Source organism: Solanum pennellii, chromosome 12, assembly GCF_001406875.1.
Source record: "Solanum pennellii chromosome 12, SPENNV200".
Taxonomy (NCBI): Eukaryota; Viridiplantae; Streptophyta; class Magnoliopsida; order Solanales; family Solanaceae; genus Solanum; species Solanum pennellii.
This window is the reverse complement of record NC_028648.1, coordinates 31843736-31858662: the sequence shown is the minus strand read 5'-3', so window position 1 is coordinate 31858662 and position 14927 is coordinate 31843736. Positions and strand designations below refer to the sequence as shown.

General features: G+C 34.1%; 2 protein-coding genes across 29 annotated transcripts; one reads left to right on the top strand and one right to left on the bottom strand.

The window, feature by feature from the left end:
* The first annotated feature begins 1388 nt into the window (after positions 1-1388).
* LOC107007522 (factor of DNA methylation 5-like) lies at positions 1389-14171 on the top strand. 14 transcript variants are annotated; one of them, XR_003575616.1, is made up of 6 exons: positions 1392-3429; positions 4181-4440; positions 4775-4819; positions 12247-12360; positions 12680-12840; positions 13983-14171. XR_003575616.1 is itself a non-coding variant. In XM_015206172.2 (4 exons), exons 2-4 carry the CDS (start codon positions 3259-3261, stop codon positions 5060-5062), a joined length of 279 nt encoding a protein of 92 aa, XP_015061658.1. In that variant the 5' UTR covers positions 1410-1731; positions 3209-3258; the 3' UTR covers positions 5063-5370. The 14 variants fall into 14 exon arrangements, 1 of the variants encoding a protein (XP_015061658.1); XR_003575617.1 differs by having other exon boundaries at positions 1393-3429; positions 12247-12274; positions 12723-12840; XR_003575615.1 differs by having other exon boundaries at positions 1393-3429; positions 12247-12274.
* Positions 6081-12226, bottom strand: LOC107007521 (protein TPX2-like). 15 transcript variants are annotated; one of them, XR_003575602.1, is made up of 11 exons: positions 11402-12224; positions 11208-11267; positions 10050-10091; positions 9821-9945; positions 9388-9629; positions 8089-8646; positions 7276-7395; positions 7017-7183; positions 6820-6928; positions 6680-6733; positions 6081-6588 (listed from the first exon to the last, which is right to left on the bottom strand). XR_003575602.1 is itself a non-coding variant. In XM_027913511.1 (8 exons), the coding sequence occupies exons 4-8, from the start codon at positions 7100-7102 to the stop codon at positions 6330-6332; spliced, it is 369 nt and encodes a 122-aa protein (XP_027769312.1). In that variant the 5' UTR covers positions 7103-7183; positions 7276-7395; positions 8089-8263; positions 8553-9376; the 3' UTR covers positions 6081-6329. The 15 variants fall into 15 exon arrangements, 3 of the variants coding, with proteins under 3 accessions (XP_027769312.1, XP_015061656.1, XP_015061657.1); XR_003575608.1 differs by having other exon boundaries at positions 6081-6407; XR_003575601.1 differs by having other exon boundaries at positions 6680-6928; positions 11402-12225.
* Positions 14172-14927: the final 756 nt, after the last annotated feature.

Here is a 14927-nt window from a genome sequence, read left to right as displayed (position 1 = left end):
TATACTTGCCTATCAAGGATTTGAATCGGAACTTCTTCATAAGAGAGGTTATCCTTCACACCAAGACCCTCAATAGGAAGAATATACTCGGGATCACCGATACACTTCTTAAGAATAAAAACTTGGAAAACCAAATGAAGCGAAGTCAACTCACTAGGGAGCTTAAATTGTTAGGCAACCTTAACCCTTTGCAAGATTTCGTAGGGACATACATAACGAGGAATCAACTTCTCTTTCTTACCAAATCTAGCCACCTCTTTCATAGGAGAAATTTTCATACACTTTATCACCTTCTTCAAACTCTAATTTCCTTCTCTTATGATCAGCGTAAGACTTTTGCCAACTATAGGCTGTTTGCATCCGGTCCTTATAATATGAACCTTCTCTAAGGTCTTATAAATCAAATTGGGACCCAAAAGTGAAGACTCACCCACTTCAAACCATCCAATAGGAGACCTATACCTCCTACCATACAAGGCTTCATAAGGAGACATGGATATAGATGAATGAAAACTATTATTGTAAGCAAACTTTACCAAGGGAAAATGCTTATATCAATTTCCCTTGAATCAATAAGCTCTAAGCATATCCTGAAGGGTTTGAATAGTACACTCCACTTGACCATCCGTTTGGGGATGAAAAGCGGTGCTTAACTTTACTTTGGTACCCAACCCTTCTTGGAATGACCTCCAAAATCTAGATATAAATCGTGCACCCCGATCAGATATGATAGATAACGGAATACCACGGCGACACACAATCTCAGCTATGAAGATTCTTGGATAATCTTCCGCCGAATAAGTAGACTTGATGGGAATGAAATGAGCGGATTTGGTCAACCTATCCACAATCACCCATATAGAGTCATATTGCTTTTGTGTCCAAGGCAAATCTACCACAAAATCCAAATTGATGTCTTCCCAATTTCAAGTAGGAGCTTGAATTTCTTTAAGTAAACGACCCGGTTTTTGATGTTCGACTTTAACTTGTTTTCAATTTGGACACTTAGCAACCAATTCCGCTATGTCCTTTTTCAAATCTTCCCACCAAAACACTTCCTAAGGTCATGATACATCTTAGTTCACTACACCATTTTAGGTCATGACCACACTAAATCTGGACAACGCTTGTAAAGTGTTGCCTAAAATATTTTTGACTATGCTTTTAAAGCATATCCTTAGTTTTTATCATTTAGCTTCGGTAATTTTGGCAGCACTCATAAAACTTGCTCTTTAATAGTATAGGCTACAATTTGTAAGCGTAACCACATCATTATACAATTAGCAATGCATATTTATACATATCACTACACTTTTAAAATGTGTTACTTTTATAATTTTTAAAACCTATGTAAGTGTGGCATTATAATTTTACTGAAATTTTCACAAAAAAAAAGTATTCCCCCCATTATATTTAACTCTACCTCAAAACGTTTTGCATCCAATTAAAATGCTCTGCTAGTTGCCCTAAAAGATTAAACCCTAGTTTCTCTCCTTCTGATTTCCACCCAAAAATTCTCCATTATAATCTTAAAGATTTTTGGTTGAGATTTCCTTAATAGTCTCACCTATATGGGAGAGACTAGAGAAACAATTCAATGAATTTCAGATTTGAAGGAATCGAAGAATCTAGCTGCTGTAGCGATTTGGAGGAACGGGAGAATCCCAGATTTAGTAACTTGGCTCATAAGAGTCATTAATGACAAGTGTATTGCATTGTTTTTTATCCCAGGTAGTCTTTGCTGTAGATAGAAAGGAGAAAATATCTAATCAGTTGAATTTTCTGTATTCACAGTGACAATGAACTACAAATGATTTGATGACTTGGCCAACATTTTAACCACAACTTTCCTCTCTTCTTGAAAAGATCAAATTTCTTAGAAAAGCGTCATTTTAATTAATATACTGAGAGATGCATCAGCTGAGGTAACTGATTTTGTCCATTTAAATGATTTCAAAATTTCTGCAAGTTTTGCTTTATTAAACGGGTTGCATATGAGGTAACTCATTTTGTCCTGGATATAACTTTATCTTGATGTCTAATCTGTATGGAGTGATATTTTTCTTAATAAAAATGATTGTTTTTGCAATTGCAAGTTTTACTATCTAGTTTATTATACACACTGACATGCACACATATATGCATGTATTTGTTTCTTCCTTGGTGTGGAGGGTCGGGGTGTGTCTGAATAAACAATCCCGTATCTGCGCTTGAGTGTGAAACACTAGTAGACAGGCAAAAGACACTTTCTTTTTTGTTTCTATTGCTTACCGCCAATGACTCCCCTCTTTTATGTTTCAAGGCGTTTCCTTTCTGACACAATTGTTTTTTCCATCTTATGAGCTACAGGTAGAAGACCTCTGAAGGTTATTTCCTTTAAGTGCTAGTTTACCGCCACCTTTTATTGAATGTGATCGTCCATTGAAAAAGAAGTATTCAATTTTAAAAGAGTGTAACGAGAGTCTTAATTCGGACACTGCATGTATTGATCAAGCTTTAGGCATAACTTTTTCGTGCTGAAATTGATCAATCTTAGCCATTAGTGTTGATGCCCCTGAATCAGAGCAACTTTAATCAGATTCACTTGTTTCCAGTTCGTGCATCATTAGGCTATTAGAGTGGACTGTCTTCAGTTGATTTCCACTACCAGATTGGCCAATGGTGAAGGACTTAAGAGAGAAGGATCAAACAACAGAAGTTCTTTGGTCACTGATTAGGAATGATTTGCGAGCCAATGGCACCTTCGACCGATATGCAGTAGTATGGGTCTCTGTTGTTGTTGCTGCTAATGAGGTTTATTTGGTCAGCTCTAGTGTGTCAAAAAGTGATAGGAACGGAGACAAGTTAAGCTCTGGTTCTTAAGCAAATGCTCCAAGTTTGAATTCTACTGGTTCCACAATAACAAGTACTATACAGATGCTTAGGGATTTTTTCAGTGGACATTAATGACAAGAGAGAGTTTCATTTAATGGTTGGTTCCGGTTCAAGTGAAAATAATCAAACTTCCTCTTCTAAATCGTTATTAGCATCTACCTGTAGTTTTTCAAAAGATATTTTTTTGCTAATTCATATATGGTTTAAAATAGTTTTATTTAATATGTAACTAACTTTATGCATCTTACATTTTCTTTGAGAACTAGTATGGTGTCACTAGATCATTGATTAACAAAGATCAGAAGCTAAAGAGATCCTTTTTGGATATTCATAGGTAATAGAAAGTTCCGCTAGTTAAGTGTACTTGGTGCAGAATCACGAAAGATGCAACACCTTGCACGTGAGAATGTACAGAAGGTTCTAATGGAGCAAGAAATGTTATGCTTAGAGCTTGAGAGCAAGAAGAAGAAGCTTGATTCTTGGGGCAGAGAATTGTATAAACGTGAAGCTTTAACTGAGCGAGAAAAGCAAAATTTTGATGAGGAGAAGAAACAGGTACCAAATTCCAGCATGAGTTAAACCTATATATAAATGTTTCTCTTATCATGATAAAGACGCAGCGGCTTACATTATTTTGGCACTCCATTGTGCCTATATTATGTGGGTAGTGGGTAGGATGTAACTTTCAAGCTTCTGGTCCCCTAAGTCTTTTGAACTATAATGTGTTGAGCTTTATTATATTAATTAAGAATGATGTGAGGAATTTAGAACTTCAAATTGCCTCTCTGGAACAAAGAAAAGCTTATGAGAATGTCTTAAGGCTTGTTGAAGAAGAAAAAGTGTATTCCAATGGTATTTCATCATTTAAAGTTAGTGATTTCCCTCTTTCAGCTTACAAGAACTTTATTTTTGTACTTTGTTGCTGGTAGTTTCTGAACAATATGAGAGGTGTACTAATAAACTCGATCATTGAAGTAAATCCAATAGCATGCAAATACGAGGAAATGTTGCCTCCTCTTGTGCATGGATTGTGATTATTTCATATGAAACCTACACAAAAAAAAGACATTCTTGAAATGTTAAAATACTCATGTCATTATCTCAGTTATTTTGATATTTAAATCTATTCCTAATTAATTTTACTGTAGGAGAAATTGATGCTCACCACTTTGCAGTACACTTTGTCTTTTCCAAGTCCATCTATTTTTATGAGAAGATTTCTCAAGGCTGCTCAAGCTGATAAGTTAAACTAAAGTTAAACTAATCTCTAAACTAATATAGTTATATTCTTGATTATAATTACCAGCTAGAGGAGTTGTCTTTCTTCTTGATCGAGTTTTGTCTTGTGGAATATGAAATGTTGAAACATTTGAATTGGGCAAAGGAGGGTCAACTGCAGTTATTGCAATGCTCATAAGTAGTCAAATATTTATAGTAGAACATGTGGGAGATTCTCGAGTTGTTTTATCCAAGAAAGGTATTGCCAAGCAGCTATCAGTTGGTCATAAGCCATACAGGGAAAGGAGATAATTGAAAGCAAATGTGTACTTGTTTCAAACATTCCAGGTAGCTTATCTCTAAATGATTCAAGTTTTAGTTTAAGTCGTCTAGATGATTTCACTCTCTCACGATGATATTGATCCATTACATTTGATTGTTTCAATTGGTTTTTACTCTTCATGCTTAAATTCTAAAGTTCTTGAGGTCTCAAATGTCAATCACTCGTCTGAATTGTTGGTCTTGATGATTTAGAATTCTCTGTTTGTTGCATTGTTGTGCACAAGGCTATAAAAAGCCTATGTAATAGTCTTGGGCACGAGTCCAGATCTACTTTTTATGTGCCATTGTATTGGAATCTTGTATTAAAGGGTTGCACTTATTCATATGCATATATTTTCAGATTCAAGCAGAAGCTATACAAGGGTTGCAATTTTGCCATCATAAGGTATTTTCTTTTCTTCACATTTCATATATTTATGTCTTAGGTTTATGAAGAAATATAACTTTTCGTATGTGTGTGTGACTCTCAATTCGATATGATTATCCTCCCTAAGAATATCTAGCACTACATGTTTTACCCTTGCCATTATATCTTGATTCGTGAGTATATTTACTATATCTGCAGACAGTGGAAAAGGTAGTATTTTGTGTGGGTATGCACAGGCGAAGTATCTTGCTTGGAATGTAATTTTTGTCTCAAAGATGCGTCCTTTCTGAATTGTGTTTGAAGTAGAATGTATATGCTCGCGCCCAATTTGCTATATTGTTTTGTATAAAGTTGGATTTTTCTAACGTATAACAAAAAATATTATTTTTTTTTCCTCAAAAGGAACTTTGCCAATTAGCTTCAAGTTCTTGTTGTTCTTTTTTCTTTTTCCTATTTTGTTAAGGTTCTTTAGTTTTTCTGGAGTCTTTTTGTGAGGATTTCCTAATACATTTCACCGTTGTGTAACAATTGCTCTTGCACCTAGCAATTAAAACATGTCTGCGTGTGAGGAAGTGTGGGTCTGGAAGGCTGTAAGCTAAAGTAAAAGCACTATATGTAGTTTGATTCACTTATGTTCTGATTGCCTTTACGAGTAAGATTGGGTCATATGGTGTGTGTATGTAATTCCAATGTTTTATGATCATTTGACTTCACTTACCCAGCAACTACGGTTTGTCGTAAATTGTACCCTCACTACACCATTTTAGGCCTATGGCTACACCACTCAAGTGTAGTCTAAACTAGCAAAAAGTGTGGCATTTGATATAAGGCTACACTTTTGGACTTTCAGCAACACTTTTTAGGGGGTGGCCAAAAGAAGCGTAACCTTTGACAACACTTTTTAAATGTTGCCAAAGCAGCTACAGTTAAAAAGCGTCGTCGCTAAAGAGGTATAAAGGGCGCGCTTTGTACTGATTCACTAGCAACACCTTTTGTTTGATTATACTACACTTAAAATCGTGGCCTTTGCTTTGTTATTGGTTTCATTTAAAAAGTGTTGCCTTTTAGATCTCATCTAAAACAACACTTATAAGGTGTAGCTTTTCTTATTTAAAATATTTAATTTATAACTAGTAAGCCACACATTGGATATGCTTATAGCAACACTTTTGAAGTGTTGCAATGTTGCGTAGAATTTTCGTAGCCACAATTTTTCATTTTTAGGAATAATAATTATTATCTGGATATATTTAATAATCACATAATTAAAAATATAATAGATCTAAAACTCAAAATTAGCCAATAAATAAATCAAAGCTATAGATTTAAAATCCACATAGTCAAATACACAACAATATATTCCTACGACATCACAACCAGAAATGTGAAGGTGAACTAGACGTTTGATCTGAAGAGATAAGACACAACATATCCACATAGTAAAATACACAATGCTACTTTCTTTGTTTTGATTGTGAGATCGTTTTTGCTTTCATCATGGTGCAAGCCAAATTAACACACCAACAATTTATAGCTGGTATATTCTCCTTTCTTGCCTTTTAAGAACAAACTTGGGGGATCTTAGATTGTCACTTGTTTGGATGACCTGTGTGTGAAAAAAAGTTTCAGTAGTTGTTCCAAATTTCAATATGTAAAGAAGAAAAACAAAGAATAGCATGAATTTTTCAATAAATTTGTGGCAGGAAAGGATGATCAAATTTAGGCAAAGGTCTTGCATGAGGCACCAAGGTTTTCCGTAGTTGTTTCAGAGCCATATCTTCCTCCATCTAACCACCACAATGCATCCAGACATAAAAATAAGTCTATTGAAATCATTAGTGTTGCTCGAAATAACACCATAGTTTATAACATGCATACCATTCTTGTAGCTTCTGCCTCCTCTCTGTATCTTTGATTCATCATTTCTTTCTCCTTAATATGTGCAAAAGCTTACACAACATGAGTGGATATAGGCTTAGCTCTAAGAGAAAGTTGCACGTGAATAGCTAAAGAATTACCTTCTTATCAAACTCAGCTCTATCTGGTGCACGATGATCCACGTGTACATTAAATTCCTGAACTTTAGTGAGGGGCTTACGTACTTTCTCAGGATGTAGAATTGGATCCCTATATATTTACGAAACATTATTCATCTTTCAAATTCCCAAGAAGAAAAGATACAGTTCATAAAATAGTCATTCTTTGGGGGTCTTACTCGATCAAGATTGGTTGCGCTATAAAAGTCCTCATCATTGCTTCTTCATTTTCCAATCTTCGCCGTTCTTCAAATTCCCTCTGCATCTGTCTTTCATGCCTGACCAGACTCTCTAGTTGGAAAGGTTCTGGTTTTGTACAATGCTTTGGTTATGGTTTTGGTGGAATCTGCCAATTGAATACATAAGAAATGAGTTCCAATGAAAAAGAGGGGTGTACTGCAAAACAGATATTATAATAGTTGGTGTGTTGTTGCATACCATTGGGTAATCAGTTGTGTAAAGAAATGGAGTTTCTTTAGGAACTCTTGACCTCTCTTTTTCAATCTGTTTCTGTAGAAGTTCAGTGAATAGTCTCCTCTCTTACTCTGCTCCTCTTTCCTAGATTCAAGAAAAAGCTTAGCCATGAGGAGCTGCATCATTTCGATAAGAAGGAAAAAAACACGAACATACAAAAAATATACACACCTCTATGGAGAAATGGAAAGGATTTGGTCTGGTGTTTCTTGGTATAGTCTTTTCATTTCTAGGTTCGGAATACAGAGAAAGCTGAAATTTATAGCTGGCATCATATCCAACTCAAATAAACTATTGGAAGACATTAACTTCTGAAATTGTGACTGTTCAGACCAAGATTTAAAATACTTCTATATGCTAATTACACTTTGGGAAGGCCCCAGTGTCATGGTATATCCAGTCGAATCTAAGTTAGGAGTTCTGCTAGTAAAAACACTGCTTCTATAAAGCTAATAAACTCTTAAATGGGGGTTAAATCACTGCCAAGACTGACAAACTAACTGAACTTTGGAGATATACTAGTAGAATATGGAGATGATGATTCAACTGATAAACTTGGAGGCAAAGACCCAGCCCGCAAAAGAAAATCAAGAAAGCAAAATGCAGGTTATTACTAGAAAGTGCAAAGTTATCATAACAAGAGTCAACTTAGATCATTTTTTTCTTAAAAAATAAATCATGTAGAAAAATGAAAAGAAATAGCATGACGAATTGAGTATTGATAATAGATAAACTCAAGTGAGCTAGATAAAAATGTTTAGCTAAGAGGGTCCATACACTTCATCAAAAAGCAACTTCATTCAGCAAGTTCATCTTCTTCAGCTGTACGCTTCTAAGGAACGGGCCGAGCAGCTTGCTTCCTGCAGGAACATGGGCTGGAGCAGCAGAAACTGTAGCTACAGGTTGAAGCAGTTGCTCTTCTAATTCTTTTAAGTTCTGTCTCTAACTCATCCTGCAACAACATGATGCCAGAACTAGCAGAAATACATAGGCATGTTACGTGATAAAATATTCCTTAATATAGACTACATACAAGCTCCTAAAATCAGGTTTAGTCTAAAGATATTCAAATATATTACAATAAATGAAGAAAAACACTACTCCAATATAAAAAAATTAATAGTGTTAAAAATAAGAAAGTTGCCAGTACCTAATATAACATATATAAACAAATCTGTCCTAATCAAGTACGAAATATGAATAATAAAAGATAAAAACTTGAAGCATTATATATATATTACCATGGAATCAGGAGGAGATGAAACATCAGAAGCATGTGAAGGATGAATAGGCAATAGATCAGCTGCTCCTAGTTCTGCCATGAAGTGTCTTCTACTGCAGCAAAAGAAAAATATCGTTACTACTAAACAAAGGGTCTTAACCCTTTTCTTCAATTGATTCAACTCATTTTGAATTTGAGAATCAAAGGGGACATCTATTAAAGGTTTGCTTTTTGAAACACATGAATTCACTGATTTCACTTTCTGGGTACAGTAAATCTTTGCATATAAAGTAGAAGAGATACATGGAAAGTTAGCGTCTCATAGAATTGAATTTTACAAAGAAGCAGAAAAGATCAATTGCACCTTCTTTTAATTGCTCCATTTCTGTACTGGAAGCACAACCATATTGGTAAATGGTAGTTTTCTTGATTATGATTAGAAAGTAAAGAATGCTAGAAAAATCAAGTTGATGACTATTTTAGTTCTGTAACGAATTTAAGTGTATTGTAATCATTGAATGCTCTGTCTTTTCGATGGTAAATATATACAATTGTTTTGGTCAAAAGTTGTATCATAAAATCCAAAAGCAGAGCAATTGATTAAAGGTAACTAATAGATGTCAAAGAAAGAACACCGAAGTAGGAAACAAGCTCTGTCAAAGCCACCAAAATTACGATAGAGAACCATCTCGACTAAACTGCTTAGACACTGTGGAAGTACCAAATTATCCAGTGAGCTCAAAATACCCCTCGGTTAGAAACGAAATACATCGTCCAACATATCATCACCGAATCATGGCAAAAACAAAACTAGAAAACAACTTGCTTATACGTAAACAAAAAACCAACCTTACCTTAGATGACCTTCGTCTTGGCCTTAACTGTCATCTAGTTGGGGATTGAGTTCAAGATCATGACTTTTCTTCCTAAGGTGAAGGCGAGCGAAAGTACATGGGGAGTTCAAACAACATCGAACAAGTTTCATTTTGGGGCAGCTCTAAACGCATAAATATTGCACCAGCTGAAGGCAAATCAAAGTATACATGTTCTCTCCTTTCCATTACAGCTCTTGCAGAATTAATGGAAGAAGTGTTGCCTAGAACAAGAAGTATGGTGTTATCTAACATGTTCTCTAAATAAATAGTTAATATAACTCAATAACTTCTCGTTGTAAAGTGTCTCACTTCTCCTAAATCACTAAACAGAATGAACCTCATACAACGATGAAAACTCACTCCAAGATTTGAGGGTAAGGAGTACTTTAAATGGACTGTGGAGGTAACTTACACCCAAAAGCTAGATTTTTCAACAGCATCCTTAACGGTTAAAATGGGTGAATCAATATTTTCAGTGTTGTATTCAACAAGGGCCATTCTTGCAGCCACATCAATAGACCTATGACTGTCAGCATCCTGTTTCATTCAAAATAGTTAAAAAATTCCTCTATATTGAAGTGCATGACAAATTACTATTTCATAGAATACAATAGAATGAGAAGGAAACTCTGAGTACTCACCACACTGGCGATTCATTCACCAACACATCAGACAGGGATCATCTGCAAATAAAGGCTCAGGATCAAACATTATAAGAACTCCTACATTTTCCCTACAATTGGATATCTTAGAAGTAATAGCAACAGTGACTCCATCTTTTTATTTTGTTAGACATGATCTGGATTCCTTTTACACCTGCTAACGGTGTCATACTGTATATAAATGCTCCATGAAGGCATGCCATTAATTCCATTGATTAAGCCACCAGAAATAAAAGAATGAGCATCAGTGAAGGGATAACGAATCTCAAAAACATAACTGACAGCCAAGCTTGATCTGTACTCCGGGTGCAAAGTGCCATCATCAAAGTGAATCATAGCACACAAAGGGTTAAATTTTGCAAAGGCTTTTTATTCTATATTACCAAAAACAGTAACCATTGTAGACTTAACAATGAGTAGCACAAACTGTGTCATATCATAGAATCGTTAAAGGAACAACACTTGGCATTATCAATTTTTCTATTGGAATACCTTGAGCCCTTTACAAATGATACATCAAGGAGCACCACTTCTAATTTCTAAAGCAACAACTTATGTTAATGAGTAACATGGTCATTGGTCAGTTCTAAAGAAACAAAAAACAACTTTAAATCTATAATGGTAACTTCTAAAAACAACTATAATCTTACTAGGCTGCTCATTATCATCTAGTTTTTACTCTTCCCCAACAACCATTTAGGGATGCTGAAAACGGGTAAAAAAATGTAATAAGATTTTCTAAATGAACTTCATATGCATATAAAATTGGTAATTTCACATTTAACAACAATTCCAGTTATTGAAAGTACTGTCCAACAATATCTGAACTCAATATAAACATTCATTACACACATATCCACTTAGTCTATACTTCATGTTCAACACAAAAACTCAATTCCCTTGCTCAAGTATTTTGACCACAATAATTTCATGAAAAAAACCTAAAAATTTGCACACCAAAATTCTTGAAATAAAGCAACTACATAACAAAATCAAAATCTTCATCTTTGTCTCTTAACAAGAATACCATAATTAAGACTAAAGACTAAAAATAACAACACAAAAATCACAGTGCAAGACACTAAAATAATTTGAATTGTAACAGCTCTAAAAGAAAGAGTGAAACAAGGAAAATACCCATTCCATTAGCTTTGTCCTCCAATTAACAACCTCTTCCTCAATTGTTTTATCAAGTTTCTGCATAGAATCGAACACCATTTCGATATTCGATTCCGACCCAACTTCAATGTGTTGTTCAGGCGCGTTCAAATTCAAAATAGTAAAAAATTTAGAGTTTTCTTAAAATATGTGTGAATATGTAAAAACCCTACCTGAAAGTGACTCCAATTAGATGATGGTAACATTGTTACTTCGTGGAACTGCTGAAGCGAGAAATATAACATCTTTCTTGACAATCTAATGCCCATATTGAAAGATGAGTTCTTCAACTTGATCAGTTCTTCAGCTCTCTCTTCAGCTTGACGCGTTCTACAGTGAAGTGAAAGAGAGCATCTTTTTGTCTTAATATTTTTATAATTTATTATTAATGTTTATTTTTATGGCCAATTAAAATGGGAGAGTTAAAATTATTGGAGGGAATATAAAATTTTGGTGAAAATTTTAGGGCCACACTTATAAAGTGTTGTTTTTACAATGATAAAAATAGTACACTTTAAAAGTATGGCCATATATGTAAAAATTTGTTGCCAATTGTATCATATTGTAATAACACTTACAAAGTGTAGCTTATATCATTAAAAAGTACGCTTTTCAAGTGTTGCTAATATTATCGTTGTTAAAAGTTAAAAAATATTGCTACACTTTAAAAACGTTCCCAAAAATACTTTAGGCAACACTTTAAAAGCTTAGTTCAGAATTAGTGTGGCTGTAGACCTAAAATGGTGTAGTGCCTGCAAGTACTATTAACTTTCTAACCTCATGGTATAGTGTGTGTGGGATCTAGTTCTGAATCCTATAATTATGTGACTACCTTTTTGTTATTCACTGTTCCAGCCCATTTATGGTTAAACTTTCCCCACGATATTAACCATTAATATTTCCGCCAAATTCACCGCCTAAATCTGGCTTTGTATTGAATCCTACATGGTTTTGTAAATCCGTTATTTTTTTAATCAAGAAATTTGTTGATGCATTATTCTTTGTTTGTCTATTGCAGGTTGAAGGCACTGGTGGCAATTCTTAAGGTTCAACCAAGACTATTTATTTGAAGCAAGAAGATCATAACTAAATGAGGAAAAAATTCTAAGTTATAGTCGAGTCAAAATCTTGAGTTAAATCTGAACTTTTTATTTTTTTTATGATCTTATTTTATCACCATTTCTAATCAACGTAAAGTGATATTCATCCATAGGTTCATTCACAATCTTCTATTCTCCATTTGACTCCAACAAGGATGTTAGAGTTCTGATCCCAATTTAGCAAGTTTTTCCTTGAATATTTTCTACTGTACTTTGGGGCTTCCACTTAATCTATAGTTTCCAAATTATTAACTTCTATTTTGTGGTAAAAGTAAGCTACTTTATCTCTTAAACTTGAAAGATTATCAGTTTTTACAAGTTGTATAACTATTGTGTTATCTTCAATGCCAGGATAATGGTTGCTGCTGCATTATTACTTGTTTGCCTATTGCAGGTTGAAGGCACTGGTGACTATTCTTAAGGTTCGACCACAACTATACATTGCCATATGGAAGAAGAATCCCATAAAGAAATCTCTTTTGCATTTTTACATGGATCCAAGTAATTTGTAGGTAATAAAAATTCCGACAGATCCCTTTACAGATAAGTATCTTATTTAGTTATATCATAGTGCGATTTTCGGTTCATTATTAAACTTTCATAGCTTTGCATGTTTGTAAATATAAAGAGCAGTACTTCTTTTTACTGTGAAACAAAACACATGCTAGAATATGTAAGTGTAAGTTATAATCATTAGGATTCTAGCTATTGAAGTTGTCAAAGGGAGAAAAAAGATAGTGTTGTAGTGTTGTTGTTACACTATCCCTAAAGTAATAAATGTGTATATTATCACTTGTGGAACTCGATGCACATTTTAATTTAGCTCTACCTTTAGTTCTCTACATTGATTCAAGCTAATAGTCATTTAGAATGACGAAATATCTTGGTATTCTATGGGATCTGCTATTTTCTGAGACGTGCTACTTTTACTGAATAATATAGTGCTTGATGTATCGTATATACTCTCGTTGTTAGACATATTTCGTTCTGGTTGTGCCATAATTTTTCTAGGTTACATTGGCATCAGAATTCTGAAATGTTGTTGGTCCCTTGAGATTCTGGAACAAAAAAAGCATTTAACTCCACTTTGTCTAGTTTTTCTTCATTCAACTCATTCCTTGTTTTGTTTGTCTATGTATCAAGTGGTGAAGGTAATTTTCCCTAGTATTTAATCTGATTTATCTCCTAATGTATTGTTCAGTCTCTTCAGCATCCTTCAAAAAGAGTATCTACCAAACTAACTACCTACCGCATATTTATCAATCAGTGATCAATAAGTTGATAATAATCCCTATTGCATTCTCCTCTATACTAGCTTACCCATTATCTTTTTTATAGTATTAGTATTATTAAAATTGATAGGAGCCTTACAATATTACTTCGGTGAACAAAAATAGTTGTGAAGAGTGTCTTTTAAGTCTCTAGCTATTTAGTCGATTTGTTTTTAGCATAAAAAATATTCATACCAGAATAGTCTTTTATGACGCGTATAAGGGACATGAAAGACTAAATGTTGTCATTTTTACAGTGAATACTCTCCAATTATGCACTTCCATAACTTTATTGTTATGAATTGGCTTGGGTTACTGTGAATGTAAGTATATTAAATACATGATTTATGTCACTAACTTGTAATTTTATTTACAATGTGCAGGAAAACGCCGATAATTGAATTTGAATTGTGTCCAAAAGTCCAAAAGTAAACTCGATCTATTGTAGTGAACGACGAAGAGTTTTTGTACTATTGTCATATGTATTTGAATGCATTTGGTTTTGTGGAATTTATTGATACTAGTTGTACGAAACATGTTTCTCGAAGTTTATCTGAAATATATTTCTTCAATTTAATTATCAGTTAATTTTGTGCTTTGTATCACTTGTATATTTAATTTTGTGATTATCTAATATATGCAAATAAAAATTATTATTATTAAAAATAAAAAATTGTGGCTACAAAATTCTACAAAACATTGCCACACTTTAAAAGTGTTGTTGTAGGACGTCCAAGAAAAGTTACACTTTATAAGTGTTGTTATAGATGATATATAAAAGGAAACACTTTTAAAATGTGACCAATAATAAGGAAAAGGCAACACTTTTAAGTGTTGTATAATATAAAAAGGTGTTGCTAATGAATCACTACAAAGCGTGCCCTTATACCTCTTTGACTACGCTTTATAAGTGTAGCTGTAATGGCTACATTTAAAAAGTGTTCCCTAATGTCAAAGGTTACTATTCTTTTGGCCACCCCCTAAAAAGCGTTTCCTAAAGTCCAAAAGTGTAGCCTTTTATCAAAGACCACACTTTTTGCTAGTTTAGGCTACACTTTATTAGGGTGGTCGTAGGCCTAAAATGGAGTAAGGGGACCCATGAGCTTCCTCAAGGATCTGTTTCCTCAAACCATCTACATAGGGAAGACACAACCTTCCTTAATAACTAAAAGACACCTTCCCCCCTAATGAGAATTACTCATTAAGCTTCCCGAGAACCTATTCCTTCAACTCCATCAATGGTTGATCAAGATGTTGTTTGGACTTCACCTCAACTACCAAAGATGACTCGGAGTTATGATGGATCATAAAACTACATTTGAAGAATC